The sequence below is a fragment of the Chiloscyllium plagiosum genome, chromosome 2, assembly GCF_004010195.1.
Source record: "Chiloscyllium plagiosum isolate BGI_BamShark_2017 chromosome 2, ASM401019v2, whole genome shotgun sequence".
NCBI classification, from domain to species: Eukaryota; Metazoa; Chordata; class Chondrichthyes; order Orectolobiformes; family Hemiscylliidae; genus Chiloscyllium; species Chiloscyllium plagiosum.
The window spans coordinates 1,860,407-1,888,170 of NC_057711.1; the positions used below are offsets into that span (position 1 = coordinate 1,860,407).

At 45.0% G+C, this 27,764-nt stretch overlaps 1 protein-coding gene across 3 annotated transcripts in view; it reads left to right on the top strand.

The window, feature by feature from the left end:
* The window catches only part of LOC122556423 (FYN-binding protein 1), a 202,196-nt gene that overhangs the window by 111,759 nt on the left and 62,673 nt on the right, over nucleotides 1–27,764 (top strand). For all 3 annotated transcript variants that reach the window (XM_043703060.1, XM_043703074.1, XM_043703066.1), the window contains exons 4-9: nucleotides 5,954–6,045; nucleotides 8,467–8,504; nucleotides 10,645–10,691; nucleotides 11,946–12,072; nucleotides 19,681–19,840; nucleotides 23,071–23,203. In XM_043703060.1, coding sequence (XP_043558995.1) covers nucleotides 5,954–6,045; nucleotides 8,467–8,504; nucleotides 10,645–10,691; nucleotides 11,946–12,072; nucleotides 19,681–19,840; nucleotides 23,071–23,203 — 597 coding nt within the window. The remainder of the gene's footprint in view (nucleotides 1–5,953; nucleotides 6,046–8,466; nucleotides 8,505–10,644; nucleotides 10,692–11,945; nucleotides 12,073–19,680; nucleotides 19,841–23,070; nucleotides 23,204–27,764) is intronic.

The following is a 27,764-nucleotide window of genomic DNA, read 5'->3' on the forward strand; positions in this document are numbered from 1 at the left end:
GCTGAGGGGTGACCTTATCGAGTTTTACAAAATCATGAGGGACATGGATAGGATAAATAGACAAAGTCTCTTCCCTGGAGCAGTGGAGTGCAAAACTAGAGGGCATAGGTTTAGGGTTAGAGGGAAAAGATTATAAAAGAGACCTAAAGGGCAACTTTTTCACATAGAGGGTGGTGTGTGTATGGAATGAGCTGCCAGAGGAAGTGGCGGAGGCTAATACAATTGCAACATTTAAAAGGATTTGGATGGGTATGTGAATAGGAAGGGTTTGGAGGGATATGGGCCGAGTGCTGGAAGATGGGACTAGATTGGGTTGGGATATCTGGTCAGCATGAACAGGTTGGACCGAAGGGTCTGTTTCCATGCTCTACATCTCTATGGCTCTAATTTGGTAAACCAGCCTTTTCAGCTCTTGGTGGTTTTGCCTTTTATGCGATGCCGGGTTTAGGGGCAGGTCTGGAGAGAGGAAGAACAAACCCTGTCCCACTGAGAGTCACGCAGTCACTGGAGAGCATTGGACAATGCTGCCAAACACTAGATCAGGAGTGAAACAGTACCGTCCCTCCGTAGTTTCCTCAAACCCAGAGGGTGTATAACTCCAGCTTGCTCAGGGCTGGAATTCTGTTCAGTGGCTCACACAGATCACAATGTTCCCTGTTCCAGTCCAGGATTACTCTGCATCGAGAGGTTCACCTGGGGCCACTGTGAACACTAATGGCTTTGAAAATATTTAAATGCTTGACAACAACCATTTTTGGAATTTTACAGGTGATCAGCAGGTCCTCTCATAATGCTGCCTGCTCAGAGGTGCTAGGGATGGACAGTAACAGAAATTAGGAGCAACAGGAGGCCACTAGGCCCTTTGCGTCTGCTCCACCATTCAATATGATCATGGCTAGTCCTTGATCTCAATGTCATATCCGCACTTCCTCCTCACACCCTTTGATGCCTTAAATCTAAAATATTATCTGTCTCTTTCTTGAATACATTCAATGATTTGGCCTCCATGGTTTTCTGGGCAGAGAATTCCACAGGATCACTCCCCTCTGAGTGAAGACATGTTTCCTCATCTGGGTCCAAAATGGTCTACCCAGTATTGTGAGACTGTGGCTCCTGGTTCTAGACTTCCCAGTCAGGGAAAACATCCTTTTCTGCCTCTGGTCTGTCCAGCCCTGTTAGAACTTTATACATTTCAACCAGATCCCATCTCATCCTTCTAAAGTCTAAAGCAATGGCCCAGTGGTATTTTTTCATTGCACATTAATGTTAATGTTGTTGGGACCTGGATTCAAAATCTATCAGGGCAGATGGCGGAATTTGAATTCAACAATAATCTGGAAATAAGAGCCTAATCGTGACCACAAAACCATTATTGATTGTCAGGAAAAACCCATCTGGCCCTCTACTATCTCTCAGGGAAGGAAATCTGCCATTCTCACCTGGCCTGGCCTACATGTGACTCCAGACCCACAGCAATGTGGTTGACTGGTAACTGCCAGCTGGACAACAAATACTGGTCCAGCTAATGACAGCCACATCCATGAATGAATTTTAAAAAAAAACACAACTCCATCAAACCGATCTATAAAGTGCAAGGGCATAGTAGGCTATGGACCAATTACCGATAAAAGGGATTAGTGTAGTTTTGGTGTTTTTTGGTTGGCATAGACATGGTGGACCGAAGGACTCTCCCTATGACTCTAATCTCTCCTCATCAGACAGTCCTACCATCCCTGGTATCAGCCAGTGAAAGTCTGCAGTCTTCCCTCTATGGCAAGTACTTTCTTACTGAGGTAAAAAGATGTGATCTCACCAAGATCCTACAAGAAGGCTTCCCAATTTCTGAACTCAAGTTCTCTTGCAGTAAAAGCAAATAGATCATTGGCCTTCCTAATTGCTTCCTGCGCCAGCCTGACTTTCATTGACTTTATTTTTAATTCACTCTTCAGATGTGAGCATTGCTGGCTGGGTCAGCATTTATTGCCCTCGAGAAGGTGGGGATGAGCTGTCTCCTTGAACCGCTGCAGTCCATGTGCTCTGGGTAGACTCACAATACCCTTAGAGAGGGAATTCCAGGATTCTCACCCAACGACAGTGAAGGGACAATGGTATATTTCCAAGTCAGGATGGTGAGTGGCTTGGAGGAGATCTTGCAGGGGATGGTGTTCCCATGTATCTGCTGCCCTTGTCCTTCTAGATGGAAGTGTTATTGGGAAGGTGCTGTCTGAGGATCTTTGGTGAATTTCTGTATTGCATCTTATACACACTGCTGCTACTGTGCATTGATGCCAATCAAGCGGCTGCTTTGTCCTAAATGGTGTCAAGCTTCTTGAGTGCTGTTGGAGGTGCCCCCATCCAGGCAAGTGGGGAGTATTCCATCACACTCCTGACTTGTACCTTGTAGGTGGTGGACAGTTGTTGGGGAGTCAGGAGGTGAGTTACTCGCTACAGCATTCCTAACCTCTGACCTGCTCTTGGAGCCACTGTATTTATATGGCAAGGTCAGTTCAGTTTCTCGTCAAAGGAAACCCCAGATTATTGATAGAGGGAGTTTTGGTGGTGGTAACACCATTGAATGTCAAAGGGCTGTAAGTTGATTGTCTCTTATTTGAGATAGTCATTGCATGGCATTTACCAGCCCAAGCCTGGATATTGTTGCATTTGAACATGGACTGCTTCAGTACCTGAGGAGTCACACACATGGTTCTGAAAATTGTGCAATCATTGGTGAACATCCCCACTTCTGACCTTATGATGGAGGGAAGGTCATTGATGAAGCAGCTGAAGATGATTGGGTCTAGGACACTCCCCTGAGGACCTCTTGCAAGAGCTGTCCTGGAGCTGGGATGACTGACCTCTAACAACCACAACCATCTTCCTCTGTGCCAGGTATGACTCTAACCAGCAGAGAGTTTGCCCCCGATACCCATTGATTCCAGTTTTGCCAGGGATCCTTGATGCCACACTCGGTCAAATACAGCCTTGATATCAAGGACTGTCCCTCTCCCCTCCCCTCTGGGATTCAGCTCTTTTATCCATATTTGACCCAAGGCTGGAATGAGGTCAGGAGCTGTGTGAGACCCTGGAGAATTTCAAACTGGGTGTCACTGAGCAGGTTATTGCTGAGCAGGTGCTGCTTGATAGCCCTGTCACCTACCCCTTCCATCACGTTACTGAGGATGGAGAGTAGACTGATGGGGCGGGAATTGGCTGGGTTGGATTTGCCCTGCTTTTTGTATACAGCACATACCTGGGCAATTTTCCAATTGTCGGCCAGATACCAGTGATGTAACTGGACTGGAAGAGCTTGGCTAGGGGAGCAGCAAATTCTGGAGCACAAGTCTTCAGTACTATTGCCAGAATGTTGTCAGGGCCCACAGCCTTTGCAATGTCCAGTGTCTCCAACCATTTCTTGATATCATGTGGAGTGAATTGAATTGACTGAGGACTGGTATGTATAATGCTGGAGACCAATGAAAGAGCCGAGATGGATAAGCTACTTGGCATTTCTGACTGAAGATTGCTGTGAATGCTTCAGCCTTATCTTTTGTCCTGATGTGCTGGGCTCCTCCATCATTGAGGATGAAGATATGTATAGAGCCTCCTCCTCCAAAGAGTTGTTTAATTGTCTACCACCATTCACAACTGGATGTGGCTGTGGGATTACTTCACCCTAACTTCATTCTTGTTTATTCTGCTGGTTTTTATGCAATTCAGTTTGCTGTTGTTGCTCCCAGTGCCAAGGCGAATGCTGGGCACAATGTCTGATTTCAATATTTCCTATTGACCTTTTTATGATACAACAGAGTGGCTCACTGCAACATTTCAGAGTTACAGCTACATCGCTGTAAGTTTAGAGTCACACCTAGGCCAGACCAGGTAAGGAGGTTAGATTTCCTTCCTTAGTGAACCAAATGCGTTTTCATGATAATTGACAGGGGCCCTATCGTTACCATTAAGCTAACTTTTAACCCCAGATTTATACAGAATTGAAATTCCACTGTTTGCCGTGTGGGATTTGAATCATGTCCCAAAACATTAGCCTGGGCCTCTGGGTGACTAGCACATTGACAGTACCACTTACCGCCTCCTCCTCTATGTAGAATCCAATTGCCATGTTTGGTGAAATGGTCACTGAAATGAGTGGACTACCTGATGAGGAAAGGCTAGGCAGACTGGGCCTGTGTCCTCTGGAGTTTGGAACAGTCATTAGTGGCTGAATTGAAACATATGTGAAGCTGAGGGGAGTTGATCGGGTGGATGCTGAAAGTGTGTTTCCTTTTGTGGGAGGATCTAGAACTGCGTCACAGTTTAAAAATAAGGGAGCAACCATTTAAAACAGAGATGAGGAAACATTTTTTCTCTCAGAGGGCTGTGAGACTTTGGAATTCCCTTCCTCAAAAGGCATTGGATGCAGAATCTTTCAATATTTTTAAGACACAGGGAGATAGATTTATGATGACCCAGGGGATGAAAGATTATTGGGGGCGGGGGGAGGTATGCAGGAATGTAAAGTTGAGGGTAAAATCAGATCTTATTGAATGGTGGGGCAGGCTGGAAGGGCTGAGAGGCCTACTCTTGTTTGTCTATTTACTTTACTGGGAGAAAGTGAGGACTGCAGGTGCTGGAGAGTCAGAGTCAAAAAGTGTGATGCTGGAAAAGCACAGCAGGTCAGGCAGCACTTTACTGGGTCAGTGTCCACCAGAAATAAGGAATGGTCCAATCTCATTTTGTGTCAGACTCTTCAGTGTGGAACGTTTACAGACAATGATGTTAAACTGCTCCCCAAGGTGAAACCAAACTGAGTTGAATGGCTGCACCCATTCAGAGTCTCTGGAGTTTAAAACAAGTGCTGTGTGAATAGATTCTGATTGTGATAACAATAGATACTGAAGAATGGAGAGAAAGGAGAAGTTCATTTATATTTACAGTGCATCCTGTTATTGTTCAATTCAATGCAGTAAAACAAATAATTCCTCTATCATTTGTTTTACTTTTGGAGTTCTGGTTATGATTTATGGGGAAATCACTTACCTGTGATATCATGATGTAGTCCATAAATTTCTACAATGTTAGCGCGCTTTGAGAAGGTTTGTAGCTCAGGTTGAAGTTCTGGATATAATTTTGTTCGTTGAGCTGGAAGGTTCATTTTTCAGACATTTTGTCACCATACTAGGTGTCATCAGTAAGCCTCCAGTGAAGCACTGGTGTTATGATCTGCTTTCTATTTATGTGCTTAGGTTTTTTTTGGTTTGGTGATGTCACGTCCTGTTCTTTTTGTCAGAGGGTGGTAAATGGGGTCCAAATCGATGTGTTTGTTGATAGAGTTCGGGTTGGAATGCCATGCTTCTAGGAATTCTTGTGTGTGTCTCTGCTTGGCTTGTCCTAGAATGGATGTGTTGTCCCATTACAATGTCTTCTGTGGGAGCTTGCTGTGCACAAACTGGCTGCCATATTCTGGACACTTTACAAACATTCATTAGTGGTGAAGCATCTTGGGAGACCCTGAGATGGATTGTAAATCTGTCTTTTCTCATTCTTTCAATCATGGGATTTGGCTGTTGTTGGCCGGGACAGCATTTACTCACTGTCCCTTATTCTTTGGGTGGCCTCAAAGAAGTGGATTTGGATTTGGATTTTGGACAGACTGGATAAGGTCAGCAGTGTACCAGACAGGTTTTTAGAAGAAAAGACAATGATTACATGGTTACCATTGGCTTTGGGATTCAAATTTCACTACCTGCCATGGCGGGATTTGAACCCAAGGTCCCAAAACATTAACCAAGGTTTGAGGATTATTAGCCCAGTGACATTACCACAGCTTGACTGCCTGCCCTTTATGTGTGAGCGAGTACCACATGCACAGAGGTAAACCAGGCACAGCCAGGCAGCGAGGGGAAGGGATAATGCTCCATTTGTACTCCCCTTGCCAAACCTTTCTTCTTGTCAACAGCCCAACAACAGAACAGGAAGAGGACGAAAACTATGATGACGTCCAAAGTGTTGGGCAGCTGCCACCGCCTCTTCCGCCAATGAAACCAGAAGGTAAGAATTTGTTCCAACCAAAACCAGCGAGGTAGTGTCAGGGTGAAAGGATAGAAGAAAAAACTACATATGGGAGCTCTGTATTCAAATCTAGCCTCAAATGACGGACTGAAAAGCTCTGAGTGCCAACATGTGGGGAATTCTCTTCCATTCCCAAAAGGTGGGCATCATTTGCCCATCTCGGATTACTCTGACACTGTGGTAGTGAGCTGTATTCTTCATCCTCTGGTAACAGCTAGGCACAACAGAGTTATTTACAATCTCTTATAACAGTGGGCATTTGACAGTCACATTGGCATATCATAAGCTATGGGTGGTTGTTTGTTTACTCTACAAATTGATTTATTTGGAGATGCGTTGAACACCATTTTCTTTCAATAAACTTCAATAATCCACCAATGTAGCTTATTAGAAACATTCAGGGTTATGGTGGCACCATTAATTACATAATTGAGATGTGAAAACTGGGCTGCAAAGATAGCTTAAGTATGAACTGAGCCAAAGAAGAGACAGTGCTAATGTTTCACTACTGCCTTCATCAATGTGTGCTGGTCAAATAAATATTCAGCCATGCCATGTTCAGGAGCAGCCATTCATTGCAGGTTGGTGACATGACCTCCTAGCAGCACGATAGAATTGACCTGTTCATCCAAATAGTCGCTGTCTGGGAGGGAGTTCACAGTGATGTGGGTCATTCTGTCTGCAGCCAGTTTCTGCAATTCTAAAAGTGATTGGTTTATGCTTTTCTCCAGCTCCTGAGAGCTCACCATTGCATCAAAGCCACTTCCCTAATTACCATGATCTGGTTTGTTGATATCCTGAAGTAAGATTGGCCCTGCTCACTGATTTTGTAGATTCATGCAATCCATGGCCACACTCTTCATGGGATTGGCCCAGGAAGAATTTGGCAAAATTTCTCAACTCAATGCCATCTCAATCAAAGTAGAAGGACATGGAGAGGTAAATGTAAGAGTTAGTTACAGCTCCAGGTTGGTTTGGTGTCTAATGGCAGCCTCACAGTCAGGATGATAACTGTTCAGGCAGCATCCAAGGAGCAGTGAAATCGACAGGAATAAAGGCAGTGAGCCTGAAGCGTGGAGAGATAAGCTCGAGGAGGGTGGGGGTGGGGAGAAAGTAGCATAGAGTCACAACATGGTTGAAGAGCTTCAGGGCAGAGGAAATGACCTGGGAGTTGCAGAGGGAGAGGGACTCCCTGAGATTCTTGTAGAGAGAGGAGGAAAACTTCTTCAAGGCAGGCATCCTTGCAAGAGGATTCACAGTAGGGTTAAAATCAACGAGGTAAAAACAATGACTGCAGATGCTGGAAACCAGATTCTGCCTCAACTGCTGTGCTCTTCCAGAATCTGGTTTCCAGCATCTGCAGTCATTGTTTTTACCAGGATGATAACTGTGTCACATTAGATTTGATTAGATTAGATTACTTACAGTGAGGAAACAGGCCCTTCGGCCCAACAAGTCCACACCGACCCTCTGAAGACCAACCCACCCAGACCCATTCCCCTACATTTACCCCTTCACCTAACACTACGGGCAATTTAGCATGGCCAATTCACCTGACCTGCACATCTTTGGACTGTGGGAGGAAACCGGAGCACCCGGAGGAAACCCACGCAGACACGGGGAGAATGTGCAAAGTCCACACAGAAAGTTGCCCGAGGCGGGAATTGAACCTGGGACCCTGATGCTGTGAGGCAGCAGTGCTAACCACTGTGACACTGTGCCACCCCTCTGGGGGCATATGGCAATGGTCGGAGCAGGGGGTAGCAATGGGGTATGTGAATAGAGAGGTTCACTGGTAGCAGCCGGATGAAGCAGTAGGGTATGAAGGTTCTGTTCAATCACTGTTGAAGGAGGAACTCTATCTCCTCCTCAACACTCCCTCAGTCAACCCAGTCCCTGTTAGGCATGGGCACTCCCAGTCTGTCAGTTGGTGCCCATTGGCACTGCCAGTCTGAGAGCTGACAGTATGATCAGAATGGAGAATTAATAAGACACCACGGGAGGTGCTAGTAGGTGAAGGACTGAGGCTTGCTGTCAGAATTGAATAAAGGAAGTTTCTCTCTGCATCTGACTGGGTTTGGGGCTGAATGGGAAATGGGTGGGGCCAACCCTCGTCCCATTTCCCATGAATCTCATTGGTGAAGACAACAAATAAAATAAAAACTGCAGATGCTGAAATTTGAAACTTCAAGTAGAAAATATTTTCACAGATGTACAGCCACACAATGTAAATCCCAACGTTCAAACAGACATCGTGCCAACCAGACAATCAGGCAGCTAAACCAATGGATAAATTGCCAGGAGGCATGTGTGAAAGGTGAACCTGGAATTCCCAGTTTCAGCAGCTTGTAGTATTTAATATTTAGTCACATTTCTCTCCTGTAACTCTTGTCATTTCAGATCGCAAGATTCAGGCATCTTCTGTCAATTCTGAGGAGGTAAGATTTCCAATTCTGGAACTACCCTCAACTCTCCAGCCATCATCACTCTCAACTCCTAACACTCTCCATGCTTCATCCATACAACCTCACCCTACAGCACATGGACTGCAGCAGTTCAAGAAGGCAGCTTACCCCCACCTACTCAAGGAGCAACTAGGGACAGGCAAGAAGTGTTGCCCTAGAGGGCGAAGGTGCAACATGTGAATAAATACATTAATTACAGGAGGATTGTTTTTCTCTCAGCGGGGAGTGAATCTGTGGGATTCTTTCCCACAGAGGGCTGTTGAGGTTGGGTCATTCAGGATATTCAAGGCTGAGAGAGAGAGAGATTGTTAATCAGGAAGGGGATCGAGGGTTATGGGAAAAAGGCAGGGAAGTGGAGTTGAGGATAATCAGATCAGACACAATCTCATTGAAGAGCAGAACAAGCTGAAAGGGTTGAATGGGCTATTTTTCCTCCTATATTTGATGGTCCTATTAAAAAAATTTCATCCACTATATTGCAAAGAAACAACGAACCTTTGTGCAACAGTATTTTGTGTTAAGGAAAATGTAAACAGAAGTTATTTACTGGGTAACATTCCTGTAGTTTCAAGCTCCTTTTCACTACAGGTGATAAGTATCATTCTAACCATAGCAGGAACTGCAACCCCTTTAAAACCTTTATTCTTGTGTAAATAAATCTCGTGAAATTGACAGCAGAGAGAAGATAGAACTGTCAACCAAATGAAGCACGGTGGCACAGTGGTTAGCACTGCTGCCTCACAGCGCCAGAGACCCGGGTTCAATTCCCGCCTCAGGCGACTGTGTGGAGTTTGCACATTCTCCCCGTGTCTGCGTGGGTTTCCTCCGGGTGCTCCGGTTTCCTCCCACAGTCCAAAGATGTGCAGGTCAGGTGAATTGGCCATGCTAAATTGCCCGTTGTGTTAGGTAAGGGGTAGATGTAGGGGTAGGGGTATGGGTGGGTTGCGCTTCGGCGGGACGGTGTGGACTTGTTGGGCCGAAGGGCCTGTTTCCACACTGTATGTAATCTAATGACTCCACCGAGTGATGGATGTCTGTCCTGTCAGCCCTGGCTCCATGCAGGAAAAGGAGAGCATGCCTAGCTCCACTGGAGGCCTGGGGTGATAGGTATGGGCTTGTGACACAAAAGCAGCCCTTCACAAACGTAAAGGCACTCAGAGGAATTGGATACCACAATAATGGGATCAAGAATCCTGGCATCTACACCCAGAATCACAGATTTAGCCCATTGTGCCTGAACTGGTTCTATCCCCTCCTATTTTTCTGCATACCACTTCTGACACTCAATCACTCACATGTGTTCACGTGTGTGTGTGGATTATGTGTGCATACATATGTGGAGTGAATGCTTGTGACTGTACGAATGTGTGTGTTTTTGAGTGTGTGTGTGTCAAGTGAGTCCGTCTGTCTGGGGAGAGAGGGAGAGAGAGTGAGTGTGCGTGTACATGTGTGAGAGTGAGAGTGTGTGCATGTGTGAGAGAATGCGTGTGCGAGTGCATGTGTGAGAGAGCATGTGCATGTGTGAGAGAGTGCATGTGTGAGAAAGTATGTGCATGTGTGAGAGTGTGTCCGTGTGCATGTGAGAGTGTGCGTGTGAAAGTGCATGTGTGAGAGAGCATATGCGTGTGCATGTGTGAGAGTGTGCGTGTGCATGTGTGAGAGTGTGCGTGTGCGAGTGCATGTGTGAGTGTGTGCTTGTGCGAGTGCATGTGTGAGAGCGTGTGCATGAGAGTGTGTGCGTGTGTGAGAGAGTGTGTGCGTATGCGTGTGTGAGAGAGTGTCTGCATGTGTGTGAGCAAGTGTGAGAGAGTGTGCGTGTGCATGTGTGAGAGTGTGTGCGCGTGCATGTATGAGAGCATGTGCGTGTGAGAGAGAGCATGTGTGTGTATGAGAGAGCGTGTGCGAGAGTGTGTGCGCGTGCATGTATGAGAGTGTGTGCATGTGTGAGAGAGCATGTGCGTGTGAGAGAGAGCATGTGCGTGTGAGAGAGAGCATGTGCGTGTGAGAGAGAGCATGTGCGTGTGTGTGTGTGTGCAAATGTATACACAAGTCTTCGTTTCTGTCAGGGCAGGCAAGTGAATACACGCTAATCTCTGCATATTTTTAATTTCAGAAAGATGATTCAGATGGAGAAATGTATGAAGATCTGGACAATTACAGGTACAATTTAGTTTTTTGAACTGTTTTGTGTTTTATTTGCTTTTGGAATGTAGGCACACATTTTATTGAACATGCCTTATTACCCTGAGAGCATGTTTGAGTAATTCCCAGGGACTGGAGTACAGGCTCAGACTAGTTTGGGATGTCCAGCCCCTTAACCTGAGAACAGGAGCAAAGCAGTTTGAGTCTTTACACCAATGTGGTGGTTTAAAGCACTCACCTTCTGATGTTAACAAATTCTATTTAACTCGTTGCTGTGGTGATATCTGAGTTTCTGGCAGTTGGACTAGGGGATCAGTATTATAAAGATCAGGCACAGCAACGTGTTAAAATACTGCCCTCATTGACAAAAATCAGAGAGAGGTACAGGGTGAGGGGAGATCAGAGGGAAAGGGAGAAGTAAAATAGAAGGAAAGAGGGAAGAATGAGGTCCAAAAACAGGGAAAGGCCAAAGGGAACATCAGGTAAGGGGAATATACCCAGTGGATATTTCCCCTTCCCTAAAGGATATGAGTGTAACACTCCGATTTATACAAAAATCTACTTGCTTACCGATTACTTTCACTGAGACTAGTGTTGTATATCCCATTATTTTACCTTTGGAGAGAATGGTCTATCATAGAATGGTAGGTTTGCTTGGAATTCTATATGGCACAGGAACCGACCAATCAGCTCCATCTGTGACAGTGTTTCTGCCCTCCTGCAGCCTCCTCCTATCTTTTCATGCGAGTCAACCATCGCAAACCTCTATTCCCTTTCACCTCATCTGTTGTCTAGCTTCACCTTAATCAAATCTACACCATACGCTCCTACTGCTCCCTGAGGGAGAGAGTCCCAGTCTTTGGGTGAAAGCGTTGCTTTTGAATTCACCACTGGATTTCTTTGATGGAACTGCTTGCTTAGGCCTAACACTGAAGGATATTATTATAAACACACTTGTGTCTCATGATGGGGTAATATTTGATGTTGCAGTGTTCAGAGCCCAAATCCAGCACACACCTAGCCTTAGGCTTTAAACTCTGTCATCCTGAAGAAAAGTGGTTATCCATCTCTCCTCACCTGGACAACAGTGCAAAGCCTGTGCCTTTGAGACAAGAATTATCAAAGGCATCAGTCACCAGGTCCCCGATCCTTGGCTCGTGGTCCAATTCCTGCCCCTGATTCTTTCTTGGATTAATTCTCTTGAACCCCTTGAGCTCAGAGGATATGCTACAAGATTCATTTCCGCTTCCTTTCCATTCTCTGTACATACAGATCACTGAAGGAACTGAAGGAGCAAGAGAAGAAAAGAGAGAAAGAAGAGAAACGACGACAAGAGCAAGAGAGAAAGGAGCAGAAAGAGAAAGAGAAGAGAGAGCAGGAAATGAGGAAAAAGTTCAAGGTATGAGCCTCATTCTTTGTGAATATCATCTGATGAACTCATGAGTATTAAAAGCGAACTGATACATAGCAAAGTTTTGGAAAAAGTTCTAAAGGACAGGATTTATCAACACTTGGAAATACAGGGGACTGATCAGAGATAGGTAGCAAGGATTTTTTATAGGGATATCCTGACTGATTAATTTAATTGAGATTTTGTAAAAAAAATGATTACGTACATTGATGAGGATAGTGCAGTTGATGTGGTTTACATGGACTTGAGTAAAGCCTTTGACAAGGTCCCACATGGAAGGCTGGTCCAAAAGGGAAGAGCCCATGGGATCCACAACAAGTTGGCAAACTGGATCCAAACCTGGATCCAAACAAGAGGCACAGTGTGATGGGGGAGGGTGCTTTCTTTGTAAAAGGGAACCTGTGAGCAGTGATGTACCCAGGGATTAGTGCTGGGTTGCTTTTGTTTGTTATTTACACTAATGACTGGTGTGTGAATACAGGAGGCATAATTGATAAGTTTGCAGCTGACATGGAAATTGGTGGCATTGATAGTGAGGAAGGTGGTCTCGGGCTATCCTCTGATATTGATCAGCTGGTAAATTGGGCAGAGCAGCAGCAGGTAGAATTTAATCCTGAAAGGTGCAAGGTGACGTCTAATGAGGATAAGAGATGCACAACAAATGGTAAGTCCCTCGGGAGTACAGAGCAACAAAGGGACCATGGTGTAAAAGCTCATCGATCCTGGAAGGTGTCAGCGCAGGTAGACAGCGTGGGGATGAAGGCGTATGGGATGCTTGCCTTCATTGGCCAGGAAGTAGTATATAGGAGCAAGAAAGTCTTGTTACAACCTTAGTCCACAGATGGAATTCTATGTGCAGTTCTGGTGACCACACAATCAGAGGGCTGTGATGGCACTGGAGAGGGTGCAGAGGAGATTCACCAGGATGCTGCCTGGGATGGAAACTCTCAGATATAAGGAGAGGCTGGATAGGCTGGGTTTGTTTTCCCTGGAGCACAGGAGGCTGAGGAGGGAGGATCTGATTGAGGTATACAAAATCATGAAAGACATAGACAGATTAGATCATGAGAATCTCCTCCCCATGGCAAATGTGTCTAAGAGCAGAGGGCATAAGTTTAAGATGACAAGTAAGTGGTTTAGAGGAGATCTCAAGAGAATCTCTTTCACCCAGAGGGTGGTAGAAATATGGAACGTGCTGTCTGAGAGGGTGGTGGAGGCAGGTAACTCTCTTAACATTTAAGAAGCAGCAGGATGAGCAGTTAAAATGCCAGGGCACAGTAGGCTATGGACTGAGTGCAGGTCAATGGGATTAGTGTAGTTTGGTGCTTGTTAGTCAGCATAGACATGGAGGGCTGAAGGCTTTGTCTCTATGTTGTATGATTCTGTGACTCAATGATCCACTGCCTAATTCATGCTCTTCTCTGTACAGGCCATTCAATCAATACTAGAACTATAGAACTGGGCTCCATCACCTCCATGGGCATGTTTTTGGTAGAGGGGAGGGCACCTAACATGCAAGGGTACTCCCTGACCCAGTCACTGTGGCAGGGTGGGCACTGAAATTGGCAGCCCCCTCAACATTTTCAATAATTAATTAATGGGCAATTGAGTTTGTTACCAAGTCTGGTCAGATGCAGAGAGGCTATTTCTTTAGGACCAGAGGGTATCATCTCAGAATAATTGAAGACAGATGAGGAGGAATGTTTTCCCTCCGAGGGGAGTGAATCTGTGGGATACTTTCCCACAGGGGGCTGCCGAGGCTGGGTCATTCTGGATATTCAAGGCTGAGACAGACAGATTTTTTAATCAGGAAGGGGATCGAGGGTTATAGGGGAAAAGGCAGGAAAGTGGGGTTGAGGATAATCAGATCAGCCACGATCCCACTGAATTGGAAGGACAGACTCAGTGGGCTGAATGGCCTATTTCTTCTCCTCTGTCTTATGATTTTATAGTCAATTGACCTGTATTTGACACTCTCCATGACATAAAACATTGACCTGGACAGACAGGTGGGTGTGAGGAAACATTTTTGTAAAGGCCGGGGGGTACAGTATGCAGGGGATGCTCTTGCACTTGGACAGCATTTACCTTTTGCTGTCACCTCCCCTTTGTTCCTCCTCACTGAGCCTCCAAAACCTGCCACCCCTCCTTCCTTGCTCCTCTCCATAGGCTGCCCACATCTCTCCCCACCCTAACATTGCTGATTTTCTGGTTATGGTCTTTGTGTGGGTCTAAGTGGCCACCCTGAAAGTGCCCTTTACGGTGTTCTGGTTCAGCTGGGATTGCCAGAACTGCTGGATGATCCATTAGATCAGGAGCTCTCAAGAGCAGAAGAACAGAAGTCCCACTCTCACCTCATTCAGCCCAGCACAGTACCGTGTTGCTGATGGCTGGGCTTTTGTGGATCATTCAGCTATGATGTGCAAAAGACACAGGATGGTAGCCCATAGAATTCCACAGCATTGTGAAGAAATACCAGTGGCCTAGTGGCATTAACGTGACACTACTAATCCAGAGACCAGTCATTTTCTGGGGACTTGAGTTTAAAACTCACCACGGCAAATGGAGTTGAATGATAACCATGATTCTGTTGTTATAAAAACCTATCAGATTCACTAATGCCCTTGAGGGAAGGAAATCTGCCACCCATACCTGGTCTGGCCTACACGTGACTCCACACTCACAGCAATAACTGCAAAGAGGCCAGTGTCCCATCACCAAGTACCCTTTATTTCCTCCTGTACAGCACACTGACTATACCCAGCTAGCTTGGAGTCAGTCCCTGAACTGATGACATTCTAAATCCCCAGGTTATATTATTTTTCCTGAACTGAGGAGATTCTAAACCTCCTGGTTATATTTCTTTTCACAGGAACTAAGGAGATTCTCGATCTCCTGGTTCCCAAGCACCCATGCCGTGTGCGTATAGGAGATCTCCTGGTTAAATTTTTTTTAGAAACTGTACTGAATACAAACAAACAGTTAGCAATGAACAATAAGCAGCTGTTTAAAGTAAACAGCAATTTACAGGGAAAAGGCCAAATCCCAAAGCCCACCGTACAACCAGATCGCAGGGAAATGAGGACGAGCCTCAAATCCCACCTTATCTTAACAAAAAGGAAACAGTGAACACAATCACATACAAACAGTCCAATAAACAGAACAATAAAACAGTGCATACATCACAGACACCCCTGGTAACCCAGCAAAGCACCCACCCCACCCACCTCCTAGCCACAAGGTAGGCCGCTCCGGTACCTTCCTGGGGTGGCAGCGCTGAGGACAGCCTGCCTGCCTTCCAGTTCTTGGTCTGCCCCGGACACACTTTCCAGCCACCTCAAGGATAGTCCGTCCCGCTCTCACCCCGGGACAATGAGGATCAGGATGGCCTACCCATCTTCCGGCTTCCCTAACCGCCCTTCCGTGTCTTCTGGCCACTTCAAGGACAGCCCGGCCCGGTACCTGCCCGGGGTGACAGTGCTGAGGACAGCCTACCCACCTTCCAGCTCTCAGTCTGCTCCGATGCACTGTCCAGCGCCCCCATACCCTGACACACCATCCAGCCCCTGGACTGCCCTGACACACCTTCTGGCCATCTCTGGGACAGCCCATCCCCCTCCCTGGGATAACAGCCCACAGGGCAGCCCATATACCTTCCAGCCCTCGGCCTGCCCCTATGCACTGTCTGGCTCTTGGTCTGCCTTGTCACACCTTCCGGCCACCTCTAGGACAGCCCATCCTGCTCTTTCCTCGGGATGACAGCATTCAGAATGGCCTATCCGCCTTCCAGCTCTCAGAACGACTGGCACCGGGGTGGCCTACCCAACTTCTGGTTCACAGGACGGCCTACCCACCCTCCGGCTCACAGGGTGACAGCTTTTGGGATGATCAATGAGCCTTCCAGCTCACAGTAAAGCCTGCCAGACCCAGGGACACACAAGATAGTGCAGATGATAAAACTAACCAGCAAAAAAAGCAGAATCTATTACCAAAACTGGGGTCAACAGCCAAAGGCAGAGTCCACTCCCGAAGGCAGCAAATGCACACACAAAGGTGTTCAGTCTCTACAGAAACCTGACCCATTCACAGAGGCCCAGGCCTACTCACAGAGGAACAGTTCACCAGGAAAGGTGCAGTTGACTCACAGGCTCAGTTCAAAACATCAAAAAGTGAAAATGTGCAAAAATGAAAGTGCAGACACTAAAAACCAGAGTTCAAGGGCTAAGCCCTGCCACAAAATCAGCACAGTCCTTTCTCAAAATAAAAGAAGAAAGAGTAACAGACAGGCTGTGTAACTGACTGTGAACATCAGCCAGTTCAAAAACCAGTCCCCCAAAAGGAATACCCATAAACAAACTGGCTGTGTAGATTAGGCAACTCGAGTCAGATCCCCAAAAACAAAACCATCAGCAGTACACTGCCAAGTGGCCAGCCAGCTTAGAGTCAATCCCTGAACTGAGGAAATTCTAAATCTCTTGGCTGTATTTTTTTTCCTGAACTGAGGCAGTACGAAGTCTCCCGGTTGTATTATTTTGTAAATCCCCACACTGCTATCAAACAGTGGTAGTGCTTATTTCTCCCCAACACCCATATCCTGTACATGTAGGTGATCTCCGGGTTATATTAGTCAGCCAGGGATTTCCCCAGTCAGGTGACCTCATAGTCAATGAGATCCACCTGGTTCCAATCACTCCAACCACCCTCTTGGTTCTAAAGGTCCTGCTACTTATTCTGAGAGTGTGCCTCTCATTTTATGACATTCTAGCAACAATAGTGACATTTACGTGAACATCTTGGAATTTCTTTGTTTAAAAAGAGATTCTGGGCAGAGCACAATCATTTACAGGAAGCACTGTTCTACTTCCTTTATCGAATTGTATATTTAATGCTGTCAGAGCAGCAATGAGGACTTATTCAAGCAGTGGGATTAGTCAGCCAACTCAACTCTGCATGTGCATCGTCACTTGATGTTAGAAATGTGTTTGTGTTTTTTTTTATAAACACTTCAATAAAACAAGGGTTGATTGTGCATGGCCAGTGAATAATTGTGCCCTGGGGATGAGTTTCACAGATAAATGAAAGTCCTGGATATCTGAGCTGCATATCCCACCACCTCTGTCAGAGTCACTCTTCGTAGTTTCAAACATAGAAACTGAAACCTGTAAAACGATCGAGGTCAGTCTCCTTCTCCTGTATTCCATGCAAATGTTGCAACAGCGAAGGAGTTGTTGCCTAATCCTTAGCAACCAATCCTAAACAGTTAGCTACAACATGAAGTAAGAAAAACACCTTGTGTTAGGAGCTCATAGCCAAATTCCTCTGTACTTTCAAAGCTATCTTCATTCATTATGACTCATGGACAATATCCCAGAATGATTTGCTGAAAGAAGTGTGTTTGCATGAAGCAATACTATACCTGGGCAGACTGTTTCATGGATTGGCCACTTGCTAACTGAAAACAGCAATCACTACATTCCTAAATCAGCCCTTTCACATTACGTGCCTTATCTCCTGACTCCCCAAATCCTGTCCACAAAGCACAAGTCAGGAGTGTGATGGAATACTCCCTACTTTCCCTGGATGGGTGCTGCTCCAACAACGCTCAATGCACCTGACACCATCCAGGACAAAGCAGTCCACTTGATTGGCACCACACCCACAAACACCACCGACGCTCAGTCGCAGCAGTGTGTACTATCCCCTAGATGCACTGCAGAAATTCATCAAAGATCCTCAGTCAGCACCTTCCAAACCCATGACCACTTCCATCTCAAAGGGCAAGGGCAGCAGGTACATGGGAATACCACCCCCTGCAAGTTCCCCTCCAAACCACTCACCACTCTGACTTGGAAATATACTGTCATTCCTTCACAGTCGTTGGGTCAAAATTGTGGAATTCCCTCCCTTTTGGCATTGTGGGTCAACCCACAGCAAGTGGACTACAGCGATTCAAGAAGGCAGCTCACCCTCACCTTCTCAAGGGGCAACTAGGGATGGGCTTCCAAAGCTGACCAGCCAGCGACGCCCAAGTCCCATAAATGAGTCAAAGAAACCCTCAGCCTCTGACACTCCAGGGGGAGAAAAAGTCACAACCTATCCACCTCACATTATAATTCAAACCTTCCTGTCTTGGTAGCATCCTTATACAGCTTTTTTGCACCTTTAATAATATCCTTCCTATAGCAGGGCATCCAGAATTGCACGCAATACTTTAAATGTGGCATTCAGCCGTAACATGACATCCCAACTCCTGTACTCAATGCTTTGACCAATGAGGGAATGCATGCTAAATGTCTTCTTTACCACCCGTCCACCTGTGACATCACTTTCAAGGAATTGCATACCTGCATCCCCAGGTTGCCAATGCTCCCAAAAGCCCCATCATTAAGTGTGTAACCCCTGCCCTGATTTGTCTTACCAAAATGCGACACCTCACATTTATCTGAATTAAACTTCATTTGCCATTCCAGGCCCACTGGCCCAGTTGGTCAAGATCCCATCGTACTCTTAGATAACCTTCTTCACTCAGCGCTACATCACCAATTTTGGTGTCATCCACAAACTTCCACCCATGCCTCCTATTTTCTCAGCCGAATCATTTATATAAATAATGAACAACAGTGGACCAATCCTTGCGGCACACTGCTGGTCACATGCCTTCAGTCTGAGCAACAACCCTCTACCACCAGCCTCTGTCTCTTACTGTTTGGTATCCAACTGGCTAGCTCACCCTGGATCCCATGTGATCTACTCTTCCAAAACATTGTACAATGCAGAACCTTCTCAAAGGCTCATGTAAAGTTCACATAAACATCATCTACTACTCTGCCTTCATCTATTTTCTTGGTCATCTCTTCAAAAAATACAATCAAGTATGTGAGACACTATTTCCAATGCACAAAGCCGTATTGACTATCCCTAACCAGTCCTTGTCTTTCCAAACGTGTGTAGATCCTGCCTCTCAGAATCGCCTCCAACAACTTATCATCTTCTGATGTCTGGTTTGCCAGTCTGTGCAACTTCTTAAAGGTGCAACTTTTTATTGAATTCAGTTATCACCCTCTGCCATGGTGGAATTCAAACTCATGCCCCCGAGAGCATTAGCTTGTACCTCTGGATGAAGAGCCCATTGACAATACCATGAGGCATTGCCTCCCAAAATCTGGGGCTACTTCCTTAACAGAACTGTGGATGTCCCTATATCTGACAGGCTACAGCAGTTCAACAGGCAGTTCATCACATCTTCTTAAGGGACAGTTAGGGACAGGTAATAGATGCAGGCCAGCCAGCGATGCCCGAATTGCATGAATGGATTAAAAACATCCAATAATAAAAAGTGAATATTGCTGTGAAGTTTATTTCATTAATCATCATTGGGTCTCTGCAGAGAGGCCGTGTACTCTGTTACTCTGTTGTAGCTGATGGCCGTGGGAAGATTAGTTTGGATTGGACAATTTGCATCATTGTGCGTGATGTCCCTGAAAAGTCCATCTCAGTCATTTCCTTCAGCCACTCCTCTTCCACTGGCCTCATCTTGCGTGGTGAGAATCTGTTGCTGTGGCTAGGTGCCTAAAGGGATTCTTTTCTCCTGTTTAGCTCTCGGGACCAATTGAGATCATTCAGACCGTGAAGGTGACAATGGACTACAGAGGTGGAAAGAACGAGCTATCATGTAAACAGGGCGACTGTCTGGAGATTATTCGCATCACCGACAATCCTGAAGGCAAATGGCTAGCCAGGACATTGGATGGCTCCTGTAAGTACAGTGATACTGAAGCAACTTTCACTTAGATAACAACCCTCAGAGAAGTGAAATCAAGTAAAGATTTGACACTGAGCTGCAGGCAAGTGTGATCAAAGTGATAAGCTTCTCAAGAGGCACCAGAAGGAGGGAAGTGAGGTTAGAGGGATGGACAAATGTGGGGAGAGAAACCTAGCATTGTACTTCACCAACAGTAGAGCAATTAAAAAGGATGGATACTCAAGAAGCTGGAATTCAAGGCACAGAGATAACGTGGTGCAAGAGACCACATCGAGAGCTAGGGAGGCTCAAGCTCCACAAGGGGATTGAAAGTCAAGGACAAGCATTTTAAAATCAACATGTTGCTTGAGCTGGGGTCAGTGTAAGTCAATGAGTCGAACAGAGGGTGATGAGTGAACTGGATTTGGTGGGGGTCAAGACATGGACAACTGAGTTTTTTGGACAAGCTTAATCTTTCTGAGGGTGTGAGATGGGAGGCTAACCAGAAAGACAGTGGACCGTCAGTGCCCCCTGCTGTTAGTTATGGGTCCTACAGATATTTTTCAATTAATGAGAAAGTACATGCACTCCATATCTATCATACTGTCTTGTGCTGTTTATGGATCTCAGCATGTCTGAAACCAAAGCAATTAATTTTAGAGATTGATTCACTATTTTAATGTTGGAGATCTTTTCCGGATATTAAAGATCTGAAGGGCTGTGTGGGAAAGTAACGTTGAGGTAGGGGAATAGCCATGATCCAGTTGAATGCTGGAGCAGGTTTGAGGGGCTGAATGGCCTACAAATGCTCCTATTTCTATGTTCCTACACAATACAGCAACTGATGTGCAGACAAGAAACTCCTAGGAACAGCAATATGATAATGTCCAGATCAGTTATATTTGCGATTCCCCTCCTGATTGTTTACCCCACCCTTACTCCCTACAGCGTTTACCTTTCTCCGGGGATCCCATGATGAATTTAGTAATAGAGGGGGCTTGGCTCTGTTTGAGTGTCAGGGCCTCAGGATGGTATTCTGTCCCAGGATGGGGTAAGTGTGGTAATGAAGCTGGGAGGCCCAGCCACAAGGGCTCTGCTGCCAAAGACATTTCCTCCAGGTTCCTGGGGATTATGTTAACAAGGTGCTGCCTACTTTGGTGGTGTGCATTAGGCCTTCTCACTGCCCTCAGGTCCATTCAGCTTCTTCAAGTAAGGAGATGCCAGTCTAATCGATCCATGGTCTCCTGGTAATGACAACTTCTACAGTTGGAAATCATGAAAATCTGCTTTTCAAGGAAAGACCAGCAGGAACGTTCACTGCACATCTGATCGTTCGGCATCTGTGCCATTTGCTCTTGCTTCTAGGTCCGATTGACATAGATTTGATTCCCATTTGAGTGCATGGATCTAGGCTGATATTCCAGTCAGTCCTGAGGTTGTTTCAGATGTCCAGCAACTAGGATGCTAGGTTTAGAGCACTCTCACCCCTTGAGCTGAAACTACAAGCATAATTTGTATTTATACACTGCCATTAAATAATAAAGTGTCACAGTATGACTCTTCTTTTGATTGGAAGGAGAGTTACACCAGACTCAAAGCATTAACTCCACCTCTCTCCACACTTCCTGCCAGACCTGCTGAGTCTCTCTAGCATTCTCTATATTTATTTCAGATCTCCAGCATGTCCAGGGTATTGTTTTTCTTTTAAGGGGATGATAAGATGGGTGGTCAAAAGGTTTTAAGGACCAAGTTAAAGCAATGAGACCTTTGATTTCTTTTTTTTAAATTTGAAAGGGATCAAAAGATGTGAGGACAAAGCATAAACAGGGTACTGTGTTGGATGTTGATTCCTGAAGAAGGGCCTGGTGCCCGAAACGTCGAATCTCCTGTTCCCTGGATGCTGCCTGACCTGCTGTGCTGTTCCAGCAATAAAGTTTCAACTTTGATTTCCAGCATCTGCAGACCTCACTTTCTCCACTGTGTTGGATGATCAGCTGTGATCGTTTGAATGGTAGAGAAGGCTCAAAAGGCTAAATAGCCTTTCGTCTTCTGATAATCTATATTTCTATGACCTTGCAGTGAGTTGAAAACATGCATAAGAATTTTAAAATCAAGGTATTGTTAATCTGGGAGTCAGTGTAAATGATTGAGCACAGATATGATGGATGAGCATGACTTGGTGCATGATCAGATATGGGGATCTGAGTTGTTGATAACCTGAAGTTTATGAAGAAGGGTAGAATATGGGAGATCAGACAGGAGTGCATTGGACTAGTCAAGTCTAGTGGCTTCGAAGGCAGGAATGATAGGTTCAACATCAGATGATCTGAGAAAGTATGTGCAATGTTTTTATGGATAGAGGTATCGATGATTTTAGTGATATGCAAAGATAGAGGGAGTGAAGGTTTGAGGAGGAGAGTGATGACAACAGATTTGAGGAGAGTGTAACAGTAAGATCAGAGAGAAAACCATTAATAATATTAGTTAACAAGAGAGCCAGGTTGAATCCCGCTCAAGAGACTTACGTGCATAATCCAGAGTAACACCTGTCCTCACAGTCAGAGAAGTCATCTTTCAGATGAGAAATTAAGCCAAACCCAAATATCAAAACATTGTCTGCTCCCTCAGATAAATTCTGAGACAATATTTTGAAAATAGACAAAATGACCAATGCAGATTATCTGGATCGTATCACGTTGCTGTTTGGGAGAGGATGCTATGTATATGATGACTGACAGTTGATTGACAAATGTAGTTTAAATTTATACCAGATAGGTTAACATTTATCAAGGAAAATTGAAATTGGCACAGCGTGTGCACATGTTCTTTCAGTCTGCAACAAACAGGGGCCTGTGTTTTGCTTTTATGTCCCTTCTAGTATATACAAGTGAGCCACACTGTGTACCTGGTCTATTTCAACTGTACAGACTGGGCAATGACCATTCTCTGGTTCATTCCTCTGGACAATGTCTTGACCAATCAGAGTCAACAAGCTGGCTTAAATTTAAACAAAGCTTAATTTACAATTAATTGATCTTCATCAAACTAGTGTGTACTCTGTTGCAATATATAATTGGACTATCATGTAGGAATATCCCTGCATTCTTTGTGGCATCTGGAACTCGTCATCATTGAAGAATGAAATCTCTGCCACACTATCCTGATTAATTGGTGCTGCAACACACTGGATCTTTACAGCCCTACAATTCCTGTGAAACATTTACCTTTTGTTTCCTTTTTTTCAGATGGGTACATTAAGGTAACATGTGTGGATATCAACTATGATGAAATAAGGAAGAAAACAGCGACCAGGCCCACCATGAAGCAACCAGTCGAAGACCAGGAACTCTATGATGATGTTGCACCAAATGATGACATGTAAGGAACAAAAATCCCTCCAAGCAGGGGTTAGATTTTCCATGTTTGTGCATTCCAGTTTGCAGAAAAATAGAAGCACCCATTCTGAAGAAGGGTCACTGGACTCGAAACATTAATTCTGCTTTCTCTCTACAGGTCTTGCTAGTCCTGCAGAGTTTCTCCAGCAATTTCTATTTTTTGTTGTGGTTTGATAGTACCTTGTATAGTTTGAGAAAGACCTCCCTACTTTTATACTTCATTCCCTTTGAAATAAAGACCGAAGCCTGTGGTAACCCACTAGTTACTTCTTGCCATCCATCCAGAAAGAAAACATTTATCTCAGCTCTCTGTCTTCTGTCCATTAGCCAGTCACCTATCCAAGCTGATAAATTACCCCTAATCCTATACAATCCAACCTTGTGAATTAACCTTTTGTGGGTCACCTTATCAAATGCCTCCCAAGATCCAGATAAATTTATATCTACAGGGTCCCCATTATCCACTTTGCTTGTTACATCTTTGAAGAACTCAAGCAAATGAGTCAAACATGATTTGCCGTTCATAAAACCACACTGACTCTGATGAATAGTGTTTTGACTTTCCAAATATCCTGATATTGCTTCCTTGATAATTGATTCTAAAATGTTCCCAACAACAGATGTTATATTGCCTCCGTCCCATTTTGAATGAGGTCATTATATTAGCAATTTTCCAGCTCACTGGAACTCTTGCCATGTCCAGGGAATTTTGTAATATGGTAACCAATGGATCCACTATCTCCACTGCCAGTTCCTTTAATACCCCAGGATGTACACCTTCAGGACAAGGGACTTGTCTACCCTCAATCCTAATAGTTTGCTGAATACCTTTTCCTGTCAATGTTGATATTTCTAAGTTCTACCCTTTCTATTGCTCTCCATCATGAAAACTGAGGCAAAGAACTGATTCAGCATCTCTGCCATCTCAGTGTTCCCCACTATTAACTCTCTGCTTTTATCTTCCATTAGCAACTCTTTTTCCTTTTACATACATATAGAAGCTTTTGCTATCCTTTTTGATATTTTGTGTTAGTTTAATTTTGTAATTTATCTTCGGTTTTTAAAATTAATTTATTAGTATCCCTTTGTTTATGTTTGGAAGTTTCCCAATTTTCCAGCCTGCCATTGGCCCTTGCAATATGGTATACTTTAGTTTTTGACCTTATATTGTCCTTGACCTCCTTGTTTAGCCATGGATCGTTTTTACCCTCCTTATCATCTTTCTTCCTCACTGGGACATATTTTAACTGTGAGGAATTGAGTAGCTCCTTAAACATTTGCTCATCCACTGTCTTACCATTTAGCCTTCCTGTCCAATCTACTCAGGCTAATCTATCCTCATGGAGAAAGTGAGGACTGCAGATGCTGGAGATCAGGGCTGAAAAATGTGTTGCTGGAAAAACGCAGCAGGTCAGGCAGCATCAAAGGAACAGAAGAATTCACGTTTCGGGCATAAAAGGTAGGGAGGAGGGACTTGGTGGAGGGGCGTGCACACCCTCCTCATTCCTGAAGAAGGGCTTATGCCCAAAACGTGAATTATCCTGCTCCTTTGATGCTGCCTGACCTGCTGCGCTTTTCCAGCAACACATTTTTCATCTCTAATCTGTCCTCATGCCTATATAATTTCCTTTGTTTAATTCAAGAACACTATTATGGGACTCCACTTTCTCACCCCCAAACTGAATTTTGAATCCAATCATACTATGGTCATTATTCCCTCAAGGATCCTTAACTATGATGTCATCAATTAATCTGTCCTCATTATACAATACCAAATCCAGAGGACCCTGCTCTCTGGTTGGTTCCACAATGTACTGCTCCAAGGAACAATCTCTAATACATTCAATGAACTCTGCCTCCAGACTACCCTTACCAATTTGATCCTTCCAATCTATGTGCATGTTAAAATCACCCATGATTATTGCCGTACCTTTCTCGCAAGCCTGTAATATTTCCTGGTTTATACTGTGCCCCACTGTAGAACTATTGTTTGGGGACATATAGATTAATCGACGTTTGAAGGGCTTATGCCCGAAACGTCGATTCTCCTGTTCCCTGGATGCTGCCTGACCTGCTGCGCTTTTCCAGCAACACATTTTCAGCTCTGATCTCCAGCATCTGCAGTCCTCCAGACATATAGATTACTCCTACCAAGTATAACTTCCCTTTGCTAGTTCACATTTCTACCCCAGACTGATTCCACATCTTGATCTCCCGTGCTTATGTCATTTCTTATTACTGCATTCTTCCTTCACCAGTAAAGCCACACCACCTCCTTTTCCTTTCAGCCTATCTTTCCAAATGCTGAGTACCCCGAGATATTCAATTCCCAGACTGGTCTCCTTGTCACCATGTCTCAGTAATCACTACCAAATTGTAACCTTTTATTTCTATTTGCATCATTATCTCATTAATCTTTTTTCAAATGTTTCATGCATTTAGATACAAAGCTCATAAATTTGTTCCAGTAGTAAATTGCCCTACTCTTTTATAGTCCCTTGGTGCATAAAGACATTCTGTTCTGTCCCTCCTTTATTGTCTGGTAACCATCCATCACATCGCTAACCTGCTCTGTTACCTTATCCTTTAATCTGGGTTTTCTAATTTCCCCTACAACTGAACCCTCCCCCACCCCATTTAGTTTAAAGCCCTATCTACAGCCCTAGCTATGTGATTCACTAGCACTCTGGTCCCAGCACAGTTCAAGTGAAGACCATTCCATCAGAACAGGTCTCTTCTTACCCAGTACTGATGCCAATGTCCCATGAATTCAAAACCATTTCTCCCACACAAAACTATAAATCATGCATTTATCTGCTTAATCTTATTGACCCTGTGCCAATTAGCTCGTGGCTCAGTTAATAACCCAGAGATTATTATCTTTTTGATTCTGCTTTCTAATTTAGCTCCTGGCTGTTCATATCCCCTCAGCAGAACCTCGGCCTGGTTTTATCAATGTCATTGGTACCTATGTGGGCCACGACCACTGGGTCTTTTTCCCTCCCACTCCAGGTCCCTCTGCAGCCCAGATGAGAGATCCTGAACCCGAGCACTAGGCAAGCAACACCTTTGGGACTCTCGATGCTGGTCACAGAGAAAAGTGTCTATGCTTCTAACTATACTATCCCCAATTACAACAACATTTCTCTTCTGGTCCCCCAAGTTGAATGGCTCTCTGTACACAGTGCTGCTGTCAGTTGGCTCATCCTCCCTGCAGTCCCCATTCCCGTCCACATAAGAAGGAAAACTCTTGAACCTGTTGGAGAAGGACAGAGGCTGAGGCTCCTGCAACTCCAATTCCTGGATCCTTCACTCACAGCCACACCCTCCAGTCTCTGACCATTGGCTGAATTCCAGTTCGTTAGTCTAAGAGGTATGATTGTCTACTGAAACACAGTGTCTAAATAATTCTCCCCGTCCCTGATGTGTCGCTGCAACTGAAGCTCAGACTCCAGCTCATCGACTCTGAGCCAGAATTCCTCGAGCAACCAAAATTTAACACAGACATGGTCTCTGGGAACCACAATGGGGTCCACCAATTCCAACATCATGCAGCATATCACACATCACCTGAAGCACCATCCTTATTTTATTTAATAGTATTGAATTTGTTTTAGAAGTTATTTAACTGTTTTTATATACTGCTTATTATCCCAATCTGAATGCAACTTCTAACCAATAATTTAGCAAAGGTTCAATTGAACACCGACTCAATTTTAACACAGATTCAAATTTAGCAGATTCCCTATTAGTCGATCAAATCACAGGCTTCATATGATGTCACTTTTCAGTTCACTCTCAGTGCTGAATTTTGCTTGTTGTATTCTTTAGACCCAGTTTTTTTAAATAAAAGTTAGCTTTAGAGGGATGGCAGTGAAGGCAGTGCAATGTTCCTCCTGCAACATGAATGAGGTGAGGGATGCCATCGACGTCCCTGCCGATTACACTTGCAGGAAGTGCACCCATCTCCAGCTCCTCCAAGACCGTGTTAGGGAACTGGATCTGGAGTTGGATGAACTTCGGATCATTCGGGAGGCAGAGGGGGTCATAGATCAGAGTTATAGGGAAGTAGTAACTCCAAAGATGGCAGATAGATGGGTGACAGTGAGGGGGACTGGGAGGAAGCAGCCAGTGCAGGGACCCCCTGCGGCCGTTCCCCTCAAGAACAAGTATACCGTTTTGGATACTTGTGGGGGGGATGACTTACCAGGGGTAAGTAACGGGGCTCAGGTCTCTGGCACGGAGCCTGTCCCCGTTACTCAGAAGGGAAGGGTGAAGAAGAGCAGAGCAGTAGTAATTGGGGACTCGAAAGTTCGGGGCACAGATAGGCGGTTTGGTGGGAACGAGAGAGACTCACGTTTGGTATGTTGCCTCCCAGGTGCAAGGGTACGTGACATCTCTGATCGTGTTTTCCGGGTCCTGCAGGGGGAGGGGGAGCAGCCCGAAGTCGTGGTCCACATTGGCACCAACGACATAGGTAGGAGGAGTGCCGAGGATGTTAGACAGGCTTTCAGGGAGCTAGGTTGGAAGCTCAAAGTTAGAAC